We start from the raw sequence: 14,238 nt of genomic DNA, 5'->3' as shown, positions 1-14,238 counted from the left end.
CAGCCCTGTTTGCCCCATAGACATGATTACTCTGGTCTTCCTTCTCATAAACATTTCCCCTTGTCTGACCTTATACAAAGACTTCTCTTCTAAGTCTTTTCCTGACTTTTTTGGTAATTTTCCTCTGCCTGAGTGGCTAGTCAGCAGCGTTTGATGTTCTCGTTGCCAGTTTTAATGTTGTATATTGGAGAATTGACACTAGGAAGCACGGAGAGTTAAAAATAATGGAGCTTTATTCACAGGGTGGTTTTCACGGCATGGATGCTTCTTCACTGACAGTTTCCCCGCGCAAGTGACCGGTGACATCACTTCCAGTGAACACATGAATATATTACTACAAAGCGCTGAGTACAGCTACCAAAAATCAATATTAATACATAACAGAGCTCTTCTGATCAATCACGTTATCAGTTTCCTCAAACCACTTACTGTGCTTTCACAGCATCATTCTCCATAAAACTCAGTAAGCTGAGTTTTACGAACAAACTTGAGGCCAAAGCGGGTTACATAATAGCAGTCAGAGTCAGATATTGATGTTTTCAGCTGGAACTATCAGTGGGTCAGATAGCATGGTAGAATAAGGTCAAACGAGAGGAAATGTTTATGCGAAGGAAGACCAGAGTAATCATGTCTATGGGGCAAACAGGCTGCCAGGTTGGTATGACAATAGGAGGAAATTTGTGCCACATTTCCAATTCAAACTTGGTTTCTTGTTGGAGAAAATTGAAGAATGTACATTGCTCAGATGAGGTGTTCTCGTTCAAAAATTGTGAAAATGACAGCTTAAGTACATGATGTTAAAAGTGTTGGTAAGAACTTGCTAACATTGCAATTTACTTAAGGGCCAAAAAGAATATTGACAAACACTAACATGGCAAGTTCCAAACTTTTTTGAATGATCAAACTGATCCAAACTATTGGATGAAACCATTTCACAAAAGTTTATTTAAAAAGAGATTTTAATTTTAACAATTAATTGCTTCCATCTGCTCACTTTTGTTACTGAAGCTAAAATTAATTTTAAATGCAAAGTCAACATGTGTATCCATTGTGTATATTAAATAGTATAGCAATATAGTAATGTGTATATTAGTGCTTTACCTTATCAGCTTGACGCATGTAACAATAGAGAATTCCTCGCATGCATTTTATAGCGCAATATTCCAGTTCATGAGTCCTTCCCTTATCATCGTCAATGCGCCTATAAAAGGGAGATAAAACATAATAGAATTGAAAATTTATCAAATTAAAAATGAAGCACTTGCAGCTATTTGCTCAGTCCCATTATTTTTAAATTAAAACTGGAAGTTATCATTGGTAAATATTCTTCCAAATTAGTTATGCAAATTAATTGAACAATTAAAGCAAATCTGCTGTCCTTTTCCAAATGAATTATTCAGTTGAAATGGATTTAAAACACATTGGTATTGTATCAGAGTAAGCACGAATGACAAGTATCACCATCAAAAATTAATCATTAAGCAACTATGAAATATGAAATTCAGTATTATGCTGTTGGTTTTGTTTAGTGAATAAATAAATATAGATTGGCAATCTGAGGAATAATTCAATCTGTCATAAAATAGTAAAACTTCCTGGTTAAAAACGTGTCAGACATCATGTACGATGCTTAGCACCATACTGAATCAGAACTACCTTGTTTCATTTAAATCATTCATTGGAGAGTGATAGGGTGGGGAGTGTTCAGAATTATGGAAGCATGTAACAGGACAGATCGGTGTAAACTGCCTATTTTCTCATGTCATGATGTGGAGATACCGGCGTTGGACTGGGGTAAACACAGTAAGAAGTTTAACAACACCAGGTTAAAGTCCAACAGGTTTATTTGGTAGCAAAAGCCACACAAGCTTTCGGAGCTCTAAGCCCCTTCTTCAGGTGAGTGGGAATTCTGTTCACAAACAGAGTTTATAAAGACACAGACTCAATTTACATGAATAATGGTTGGAATGCGAATACTTACAACTAATCAAGTCTTTAAGAAACAAAACAATGGGAGTGGAGAGAGCATCAAGACAGGCTAAAAAGATGTGTATTGTCTCCAGACAAGACAGCCAGTGAAACTCTGCAGGTCCACGCAACTGTGGGCGTTACAAATAGTGTGACATGAACCCAATATCCCGGTTGAGGCCGTCCGCGTGTGTGCGGAACTTGGCTATCAGTTTCTGCTCAGCGACTCTGCGCTGTCGTGTGTCGCGAAGGCCGCCTTGGAGAACGGATGAGTGAACACCGCTCGACAATCACCAGGCAAGACTGTTCTCTTCCTGTTGGGGAGCACTTCAGCGGTCACGGGCATTCGGCCTCTGATATTCGGGTAAGCGTTCTCCAAGGCGGCCTTCGCGACACACGGCAGCGCAGAGTCGCTGAGCAGAAACTGATAGCCAAGTTCCGCACACACGCGGATGGCCTCAACCGGGATATTGGGTTCATGTCACACTATTTGTAACGCCCACAGTTGCGTGGACCTGCAGAGTTTCACTGGCTGTCTTGTCTGGAGACAATACACATCTTTTTAGCCTGTCTTGATGCTCTCTCCACTCACATTGTTTCGTTTCTTAAAGACTTGATTAGTTGTAAGTATTCGCATTCCAACCATTATTCATGTAAATTGAGTCTGTGTCTTTATAAACTCTGTTTGTGAACAGAATTCCCACTCACCTGAAGAAGGGGCTTAGAGCTTCGAAAGCTTGTGTGGCTTTTGCTACCAAATAAACCTGTTGGACTTTAACCTGGTGTTGTTAAACTTCTTACTGTATTTTCTCATGTGCAGGAAAAACACTGACACAGGCCAGTTGAAATGAATGCTCCATTTCAATGTCATAACTTTTTTTATGTACCTAGTTACATTTTGATGCCATTTTATAGATATAAGTACAGAATCTCAAATCTGGTTGTCCAAAAGCCAACGTTGCTCAAAAACAGGACATTTTTAGAATGTGTTATGCATTAATTTTAATTGAGCTAAAATTTTAAGAATACTGGGACAATTCGGCTCAGCACCACACTAGCTAAGCATAGTGCCTGACAAATTGTACATTGGCTGCTTGTGTGCCAGTCTATTCCCAAGCTCCAAGGAACCCGACCCACCTGACTTGAATCACCCAACCAGAAATCTGGCAAAGTCTGAAATCTGGCAGGACCTGAGTCCAGAAGTTGCTGATTTTAAGGCACTGTTGGTGTTATCAAGCAAGATGTTAATAAATGCTGGAGAATAAGAAAAGCCATTGTGTTTGGCTTGTTTAATGGATTCGCTTTGCAACAATATCCGTAATAGTCTTCCTCTTATTCTTTTGTGGGATGTGCTGCTGGCTGGGCCAGTGTTTATTGCCCATCCCCAATTGACTTTGAACTGAATGACTTGCTAGGTCATTTCAGAGGGCAGTTAAGAATCAACCATGCTATTGTGGGTCTGGAGTCATATGTAGGTCAAACCAGGTAAGGACAGCAGATTTCCTTCCCTAAAGAACATTAGTGAATCCAGATGAGTTTTTATGACAATAGACAATGGGTTCATGGTCATTAGACTTATGGGTTCATGGTCATTAGACTTTTAATTCCAAATTTTTTCTAAAACTTAAATTCCACTGGGGATTCAAACCCAGATCCACACAGTATTACTCAGGGTTTCTGGATTACTAGTCTAGAGACAATATCATTATGTTTCCGCCTCCCCAAATCCAGATTTTGATTTCTGCAAAGCATAAGTCCTAATGCTTTAACTCTAAACAGTATTACGTATACACCCCTCCTACGGCAAAAATGTTGAATCAATTCTTTAGTTGGTAGTCTTAATTCAAAGTTAGCAATTGCTGATGAATTGCTTAAATTTCCTTTTGTTCCTGGTTTTTAAAATGTTAAATGGTGCTCTCTACTCTGAAGACTTGGATTCAGTTCAAATAATGTTGTAACTTCCATCCATTGTTTATTCTTTAGTATAATAACCACATCGGATGACAATGGAATGTTGCACCAAGCCTGGGGAAAGATAATTAATTACAATAATTCATTGCAGAGCAATGTACACCCTGTTAAGGGAAGATTTACTCCAACAATCATTCATACTTCACTAGAAAAATTGCTGGTCTAATGCAATAGAATTCCTGCTTGTCAAAGATTTTGTCAAATGAATGCATATAGCAATACATGACAAAAGGATGGTCTTTGCATATTACTTAGCTGTTTTCTTTGTAGCTTTTAAAAGGTCTTTATTGGACCTTGCACCCAATTCATCACCATGGTTACCCAGACCACCCCCTGAATTTGTAGCTGTAAAAATGTTCATTCACAATCTTAGAACAATTTCCAGGCTCAAGGCAATGGCAATAGCAACACTTTTATGAAAAAATCATTTAATGTTGAGCAAAGTGGGTAAACTATAATTTTCAATCCCAGTCAACACTTTTACACTTTTTTCTTAAATAACTGCACAAAATTCAGTCCATTTCCAAAACTTAATTGAATTTTATCCTTCTGTAAAAATATAGAGATGAGTTTTTGCCACTGATAGTGAAGTTCTGCCAGCGGGCCAGACAGCAGAAGACGACCCCACTTCGGCTGGGTCGATAACACTCCATTCTGAAACCCAGTGACATATACCATTCAATCGATCTTAGAATCATAGACTCCCTACAGTACATAAGGAGGCCATTCGGCCCATCAAGTCTGCACCAACAGCGATCCCACCCAGGCCCTATCGCCGTTACCACACGCATTTACCCTACCAAACCTCCTGATACTACATGGCAATTTAGCATTGCCAATCAAACCTGTACATCATTGGACTGTGGGAGGAAACCAGAGCACCCGGAGGAAACCCACGCAGACACAGGGAGAATGTGCAAACTCCACACACTGACCCGAGGCTGGAATTGAACCTGGCTCGCTGGCACTGAGGCATCAGTGCTAACCACAGTGCCACCGTGCCGCCTGAGTAACATCTTCTGTGTATTTCTCCAATCACCCCAGATGATTCTTACACAATGAGCCAGTTTATTTCACTGGACTCCAACTTCCACACCAGTGATTCCAAACTCCACTCTCAAGATTTTGCAACTGTCCTTTCAATGTGCCTCTGTCTTGACTACTTTTAAGCAAACTCTGAGATCCAGCTAATGAATGCATCACAATTACTTCAACTATTGCTTCACAAGCTGTAGTAAAATGAACTTGAGAATCACTTCAGATATCTTTGGCTTCTGACTCGCCAGCTTTTTCTCAGCTCTGTCTGTGATTTCAGTGAACAGGACACTGTGCCAGTTGCTGTTTCCTCTGTTACTTTAACTTCAAACTTCCTGGAAACTTCTTTTCCTCTAGTTTTCTTAACTAGCTGCTTGTTAGGTTCAGGACACTTGCTTCCTTGTCTCTTACTCTATGGCTTATTTTCTTACCCACAGAATCACTATAGTGCAGAAGGAGGCCATTCAACCTATCAAGTCTGCACCCACTCTCCGAAAGAGCATTTTACACAGGCTAGCCCTTGCACTATCCCTGTAACCCTGAGCATTTTTGGTTAATCCACCTAACCTACACATCTTTGTCTGTGGGAGGAAACTGGAGCAACTGGAAGAAACCCATGCAGACATGGGGAGAACGTGCAAACTCCACATACCCAAGGTTGGAATCAAACCCGAGTCCCTGGTGCTGTGAAGCAGCAGTGCTAACCACTGTTCCACCGTACAGCAAAGCTGGAAGAGCTGTTCATTCACTCCCTGCGAAGCTCCTTCTACTCTGGCTTCCAGTTAAAACAAAATCAAAAAGGTCTTTCCCCTAAAAGTAGCCCCTGGTTGCTAAGCAACAGCTTGTTCTTTCTCCAGTCTCTTATTTACTTTACACGTCATAAACTCTCTAAACGCAGCCAAAGTTTAAAATGAAATAAAACCCCCATACATGCAACAACCTTTGTTTAACACAAATTTAACTAGAGTTTTACCCCTCCTTAGACAGACACACTAAATTAAGCTCACTGAAGTTGATACCTCATACCCAACAATACAAAAATATATCACTTAAAACTACCTCTGCTTCTTGACACCTCCCATCCCTTCAGTCACTGTTAATGGTCTGGCCTAAATAGGAGGAGGTGGGGAAGAAAATAATAGGCATGTCCTGTGACCTGCCATTCAGTAACATGGTAAATGAAAAACTGCTCCTTCATGAAATGTATGCTACCATACTCCCAAAAATGTACAACATGGTTGTGGTAATTCCAAATTATGTAACTCTCTACATTAGGACTAATAAAAAAAATCAAGATAACAATTTTTGATAAAAGAAAAAGAAAAGCTGGTACATCAATTGCGATTTTCATGACTCCAGGATAGCTCAGAGAGCTTTGAAATGTATTAGCTCTGAAGTGCAGAGACAGCTTTAATAAAAGAAATTCAGTAGTCCATCTGCGAACAGTTCCTGCAAACAGAATGGAATAAATGATCGACTAATTTATTTTGTTGCTGTTGATTGAGGTATAAATATTGAGTGCAACAGTATATTGAGAAACATACAGGAGAAACTGACCCCTATCTCATTTTTTGTTTGAGTAAAAAAGTAAAGTTGGAAGGAATCAAGAAAGTGTTACGATCCCATAGAGATCAATAACATTTTTAAAGGATATTTGAATCTACCGTGACTAACTGGAAGGGTCACACAACAAGATTTCATGTTTCAAGAGTTTTACTGTAATAAACAATCTAAACAAAATGTATAAATGCTATTCAGTGGGTAATTTATGCTCGAAGCCACAGGAAAGATCCGCATTTGATTTTTAAAATGACCAAAAATCTCCCTCCATGTTTTTACTTTACTCTTTTACTCTGTCCCTCAAGTGGTTCAAAGCTAATCTCAGCTCCTGGTGTCTTGCTTCCTTTTCTTTTTGTAATTAGATAACTCCTGAACAGACTTTCAGAGCAGAGGTTACTCTGGAGATTCCTCCCTCTAGCCAAAGCTAGGTGAATCTTCGAGCTTCATTTAAATCCTCATAAACTTGGTCTCTTTGTTCTGTGCAAAAGCTCCTATCCACATACTGCATGGTGAACGATAGTGACTGGATGTCTGGTCCCTCTCACGCAGAATAATCTGTTTGTTATCTTAAAACCCTGCATGTCAATATTACAGTAAGAAGTTTAACAACACCAGGTTAAAGTCCAACAGGTTTATTTGGTAGCAAAAGCCACACAAGCTTTCGAGGCTCTGAGCCCCTTCTTCAGGTGAGTGGGAATTCTGTTCACAAACAGAACTTATAAGACACAGACTCAATTTACATGAATAATGGTTGGAATGCGAATACTTACAACTAATCCAGTCTTTAAGAAACAAAACAATGGGAGTGGAGAGAGCATCAAGACAGGCTAAAAAGATGTGTATTGTCTCCAGACAAGACAGCCAGTGAAACTCTGCAGGTCCACTCTGCAGGACCTGCAGAGTTTCACTGGCTGTCTTGTCTGGAGACAATACACATCTTTTTAGCCTGTCTTGATGCTCTCTCCACTCCCATTGTTTTGTTTCTTAAAGACTGGATTAGTTGTAAGTATTCGCATTCCAACCATTATTCATGTAAATTGAGTCTGTGTCTTATAAGTTCTGTTTGTGAACAGAATTCCCACTCACCTGAAGAAGGGGCTCAGAGCCTCGAAAGCTTGTGTGGCTTTTGCTACCAAATAAACCTGTTGGACTTTAACCTGGTGTTGTTAAACTTCTTACTGTGTTTACCCCAGTCCAACGCCGGCATCTCCACATCATGTCAATATTACAACAGTTTGCTTTGGACTCTTTCCCTCTCAAAGCCCATTTCCATAGCAACATAAATCACACAGATCTTGTATCCTGGTAGAAGCACTAATTATCAATCATCTAGACCCCCAACTGCATTCTACCTTTTAAATATATTGTTTAAGGTTATAACCACTGACAAAACGGACATTCCTAACAAATTCTTGAAAACTAGCAGTCTGCCCACAACCATCACAGATGGTCCTAACATTATCTACAGTTGTGAATATCTTCAACCTTCTTCTCAGTACAGCAACCCGACTACCCAGGCTTGTTGGCAAGTAGGATATACATAGGGGTGGTATGGTGGCACAGTGATTAGGCACTGCTGCCTCACAGCGCCAGGGACCCGGGTTCAATTCTGGCCTCAGGTGACTGACTGCGTGGAGCTTGCACATTCTCCCAGTGTCTGCAAGAGTTTCCTCCGGTGCTCCAGTTTCCTCCCACAATCCAAAGATGTGCAGGTTAGGTGGATTGGCTACGCTAAATTGCCCCGTAGTGTCAGGGGGATTAGTGGGGTAAATATATGGTGTTGAGGGGATTGATGTCAGTGCAGGCTCGATGGGACAAATGGCCTCCTTCTGCACTGTAGGGATTCTATGATTCTAAACCCCTTCAGTAGTCAATTTTACCTCAAAATCAAACAGATAGTTCCAAAATGTAAGACATATAAACTTCACATTTGTAATTAGCTTAAATTTTGGTGCATGTCAAATCAAGAAAAGTAATGCATACATGTCTAAGTCTGGGCACTTAAAAACACTCCCATTTTATTAGGGTCAAGTCTCCGGTGACTTGCATGTCCATCCAAGCTCAACTAATACGAACGAAGATCAGGCATAAGCTAAATATTAAATACATCTTAAAAACAGTATTAAAAAAACATAAACAATAATTTATGTTGATCTACTCTGATTTTATCTTGTGCAATTTTTAAAAAGCTTGCTGCAGACTTGGCACATTAAGTCACATTGTTAATAAAGATAATTTATCACATGTTTCACATGTAGCTTCAATAAACCATGCCTGCCGAGCAGGAAATTAACTTCAAATACAAAAATGCTTACTTCATTAATGATCACTTGCAAGACGCTTAGTGAGTATAGATGTCTTCATAAAATAAGTGAAAAATGCTGGTACAAATTAAGAAAGAAACTACTCTCATTTGCAGTGTTTGTTAATCAAAGGAGTATTAAAACCAAAGTTATTTAGTAATACTCAGATCAGTCAACATTACATTAACAGAAATGATTATCAAAAACATATTGCAACAGTTCAAGGCTTCTACAAAAAGCATTTATTTATCGTCACAGAGGATTGCATATTTATCAGTTGCAATTTGAATAGTCAACTTTATCATTTGGGTTTATTAAAAGATATCTGGTAACCTGCTGGCTCATTTTGCAGGTTATCAAAATGTATTAGTACTGAAGAAATAAATTCTTCCACTAAATTAGATCTGTATTATTCAATATGTTTTTTTTAAAGAAACAGCTTTCTAGAGTTCAGCACAGTTCCATCTGTTTTGCCAGGTTATTCTGCATGGTACACATCCACATAAGAATCCTGAATCATTGGCCACAATTCTAACCTTAAGGATGGATGGGTTTTGGTGCATGTGCGTGGGCAGGGGGATGACAGGATCAAGCATGAGCACATTGTTACAAATGTTGGACTTCACAAGGCAGGTTGTGTTTTAAAATGCCTCCTCCAACTTAAGGTAAAATTAGGACTTCTGAAAGCATCCAGAGACAGGCCGACATGGTCTGGTTGCCATGGGAATGGGGGCTGCGGCAAATTCAACAGGAACCTATTGAAATCCAGTGACAGTTTCCACAACTGTAGAGGACAGCAGCTTTTGAGACAGAGAGCAAGTGTGACAAAGGAGATATTGCTTTGTGGAGTGGCCGAGCTGTGGGGAAGCAAGATGCTTGTAAGAATTTGTTTTCTGTTCAAAAGGAAGGAAACAAAATTGACAGGTTATGGAAGTTTTAAGGAATAAGGAGCTGCCGAGAAAGGCCTTGCTGGTGGCCATCACAATTTGGAACTGTCAAGCTGAGTGGAATGACTTTGAAGGACACGGGAAGGTGCAATGTCGCACTGCAGGGAGAAGTGAACTTTCTGGAGGAACTGGGAATAAAATTGAACGTGTTCTTGTGATGGTACACCTCTGCCAGAAGTGTGCTGTACAGAGAAAGGGGTTGAAAGAAGTAGCTTGTTTGTGTTCACTAGTTTATGCAGAAGTACCTTTTATATTAAAAAGTGGCACAGTGGTTAGCACTGCTGCCGCACAGCGCCAGGGACCCAGGTTCAATCTCCGAACCCTAGAACATTAATTTAATGAACCACAAGTTGCGAGTGAGAAACAAATAAATATGCTAATTTTAGTGAATAGATTGGAGCATTTTTCTGTTTTAAATATTTAACAACTCATCATCAACTCTTGTTATAGTACACTATGTCAGAGTAATACATTATCACTGGAGAAAATGTTTCAGTATGTAGTACTTTTAACCTAACTCACCCAGTGAGAAAGCGACAGCACTGAGCCACCAGGGAAAAGTAAAATCACTTAAGCTAATAGCATTAGTTTTTTTGCCAGGCAGATTAAGTGAGGACTCGTCTATTTGAACAATTAAATGTATAACATCTGCCAACAGTTCTATTGGCAGCAGAAACTTTAAATGTCGATTTATCTTTCTTAGATAGGCAAAACTCCTGGTCATTAAAAATGCATCTGATCTTATTTCTCTTATGATGTGTAACTTTAAATTCAAATGACAGTCAATGCTGAAATTATTCAATTTCCGCAAAGTCAGCCTATTAAGGAACAGTTTAAAGAGGATGTAGGCAGTATCCTCGAGAGAAAGGTAGTAAACTCTCATGATGGAAATCACAAGGGAAATTTATTAAGCAAAATTTGCTTCAAAATAGAGTTGCATATCCAAAGTAGATTAATTCCATGAACTGTATTACTGTACATACATAACAGTCTTATTATTTATTACTTGCATGAAAGAAAGCATTCAGCAACTTCTTTCCTAAGGGAGCAAAATGAGATATGCACATCTTTTAGGCTCCATGTATCTTCTCAATTTTCAAATTTTAATATATATTCTTTTGTGAAATCACCATTGTGGTCAGCAGTTAATAGGACTGCAGTTTTTGCCAATTGCAAACCTGCAAAAAGGGAGGCAATAATTAAAGCACTGGGTTAGTGATACAGAAGTAGTCTGAGTGGAACTGAGACCCAATTTTTCATTATGAAAGGATGAAAGATATTCTGACTCAAATATTCGATCTGTGCATTTATTTATCATTGTAAAAAGACAAATAAGTATTACGTTTTTTTAGATGATTCTAGACTGGTACATGACCACTTTTAATTTGGAATGGTGCACAGACATCACTTTCCCAGTCCCTAAACTGTGGTAAAGATGTAGAAGTTACTAACAGATATTTTAAAATTTTTTAGCAATATATGCCTTGCAAATAAAATGCATGGCAAAGTTTGCACTGCATTACATATTTGCATTATATTGCATTAAATTAAATTCAGTGAACAGCATTATTGCAGACTTTCAGCTGTTTCAGAGAGGATATTTTTAATCTTCATTTTAAAATTCTTTTATTGGCATGCTTAAGTCCTGCTGCTTCACACAGAATTCACAATTGTGAGGTCTCATAACTTTGCACTTTGAGGATGCCACAAGGTTCAGTATCTGAGAGCAGCTCTCCTTAGGTAAATCAAGGAAATTAAATATTGTATACTAAACTGAGTGCGAATGGTTGCTGCAGTTGAGTGGTAGTGGAGGCTGGCTGGAGAATCATTGAAGAAGTCATCCATTACAAATTACTGCAATGGTCATGCAGGATTTCAAACAGCTATCTTTATTGCAGTTAAGCATTTGTGTCCCTAAGATTGCATGTGTCACATAAAAAATAAATCCCAATAAGGATTTTTCTATCTGATTTAAAATGTTTCTTTTAAACAAAATAGGCAGCTCATTAAAAATAAGACAAATGGCAATCTTAGCATTATCATGTGGAGCAATAAACCCATCATTAGGGCATTGTTCTTTTGCAATGTTATGATTTAAACGTTTCCCAACCATTTTTAACATTTATAGTTACGTAAGATGACCATTCCTCAGAATGACAAATCAGTATCCTAATATCCCTCTGTGATTGGGTAGACCAATAGTGTCGAATTATGGTAGGACAACTTTGAAAGCACCAAGAATCACCAGAGGATGAGAAGGGAGCAAAGCAAAGGTTTTCTTATTCATGTGCTTGTACTGCTTCCATACAAGAGTTCTTTGACAGCAGGCATTTCCAACCTTAATGACTGAAAAATATATGCAAGAACTGCTTCCTTGTTACCTTAGGAATTTTCAATGAAAGGGTGTCCGAACCAAGATCACAATCATTGAAGAAATGACAGTGAACTTGCAAATTTTCTACAGTGTTCGTAAATACATGATACAATGGTATTATCTGTATTTACAAAATGGTATTATTATTGTGAAATGTTATTGTATTGCTGGAATGTAACACCAATGTAATTGTGAAATGCAGATCTTCAAATTCCCCTTAAATGCGGACTGTCACCCATTAGGCAGAAACAAGACATGCGCAGAAAAGGGTACCTATCAGTACTTATTGAAGCTATCCTCACACAGACAACAAAATCGATAATAAAGTTATAGTTGTACTCTATATGTCAGAATATCATAATAATTCAGTTAATTGGGATTGTAGTTTATTTCAGAGTCATGGAAATCCAAATAGTAAAACCATGGCCCTTATTTTAACCCAACTGGTCAGACAGGAGCAGGACTGGTGAGTGGTTAAAACGGGAAGGGAGGAAACCTGGTTCAGACAGTGGTCCTTTCTCCTTGCACTTGTTGAACCAATTCTCCCAGTAAGCTAAGTGACTGCATTCATGAGGTGGTCCATGGCAAAGCACCCTCCACCACAGCTTTACAATACCGAAAGCAATGATGAAATTATGCAATTTATGAATACTGGATTAAAAATATAAATAAGTTACCACAGACTAGGTACAATTATAAACTACTCTACAACAGGAAACTGATACTGATTTAGACAAAAAATGAAAACGGAACCAAAATGAGAAAATTAAAAATGTGTAATTCAATGGAAATTAAAAACAAATATAATCTGGAAATTCATTAAAATTATTATCGGGGAATCAAAAATAATTGCAACATGTATTGCCTTGCTTGTTTTATGTAAAAAACTGATCAAATAAAGAAATATAATGCCAATTGTACTATAAGTAATTCCACTGCCACAGGAAATAGCTCAAATCAAGGCCATTACCTGATAGTTGAGGAAACATGACAATAAAGTTACAAGCATACTTCAAATACAAAAAATAACTATCTAATTAAATAGCTCAGCCAATAAAACAACATTACTGCAGCTCTCTAAATTCATTAACATGAGATGTTTGCAGGCTTGAATCCCCAAACTGACTAAATCAATTCATTTTACAGAAAATCACAATCTTGCTATAAATGCCAACCTAATTTCACTTTTCCTACCAATGTGCTTCACTTTGGGAGGTATGGTTAATATCAAGTAGGTGAAGTTAAGGATGGAATTGTTTACTGGAAGATGGGGAAGATTTATCTAATTATTAGGTGAGGGTTTTTATTGATGAGCAAAAACGATTTCCACTTTTGTTACCCAGCACTAGCACCAAACACTTCCACATCATATACAACACGAGGTAACAATGTACTCCAACTATGTAAAGAAGCAGGTTAGATGATCCTTTATGGACTTAAAGTTACTCATGTACTTCAGAGCACTCGGATTCATTTGGCAGGCACAAGTAAGGCCTTACCCAGAATAAATTACCTGTTACTATGCTTCAGAAAGTTGCTACGACAACTATAATTCCCACCATACACATTTTTGAAGTAAAAAAATGGGAGTCCCACTTCACAACATCACACTTCACAAAGCTTTTTGATTAATTGGTAATGTATGGATTTTTCATGTATTCAAGTAGATGAAGATGACACATGCTACATTTTCCATTAGGAAAAGCTTCACATCCTCTGGGTGAGAGCATTCAAGTACAATGAGGTGAGACAGCACAATGGTCTATCGAGATTTAACATTATGGTGCAGTGAAATATATTTTCAGGCCTGTGTTCATATCATGCTGCTGAATTGCCAGTTTCAGCCTTGTCATGAGGAGAAGGAGGTTCCCATACATTTGGTTGCCCATTTATGACAATGACAGGTTTCCGAGAGAAAAGAAGAAAGTGAATGCATATCAAGGATGGCAGATAAATAGAAATGTGGGAGAGCATGCGGGAGTGGGGCAAGAAGATTAAAACTTTAGAAATAAATGCAAGGAGAAAAACAGAGTTTATAACCAAGGATATATAGGATTTTAGTTCAGAAGTTTTTGCATTT

The 14,238-nt window shown here is 38.3% G+C and overlaps 1 protein-coding gene across 4 annotated transcripts in view; it reads right to left on the bottom strand.

The window, feature by feature from the left end:
• The window catches only part of phkb (phosphorylase kinase, beta), a 261,679-nt gene that overhangs the window by 198,609 nt on the left and 48,832 nt on the right, over positions 1-14,238 (bottom strand). For all 4 annotated transcript variants that reach the window (XM_078210829.1, XM_078210828.1, XM_078210830.1 and 1 more), the window contains one exon: positions 1,102-1,201. In XM_078210829.1, the coding sequence (XP_078066955.1) occupies positions 1,102-1,201 (100 nt within the window). The remainder of the gene's footprint in view (positions 1-1,101; positions 1,202-14,238) is intronic.

This window comes from Mustelus asterias, chromosome 4 (genome assembly GCF_964213995.1).
Source record: "Mustelus asterias chromosome 4, sMusAst1.hap1.1, whole genome shotgun sequence".
Lineage (NCBI taxonomy): Eukaryota > Metazoa > Chordata > Chondrichthyes > Carcharhiniformes > Triakidae > Mustelus > Mustelus asterias.
This window is presented reverse-complemented; position numbering and strand designations above follow the sequence as displayed.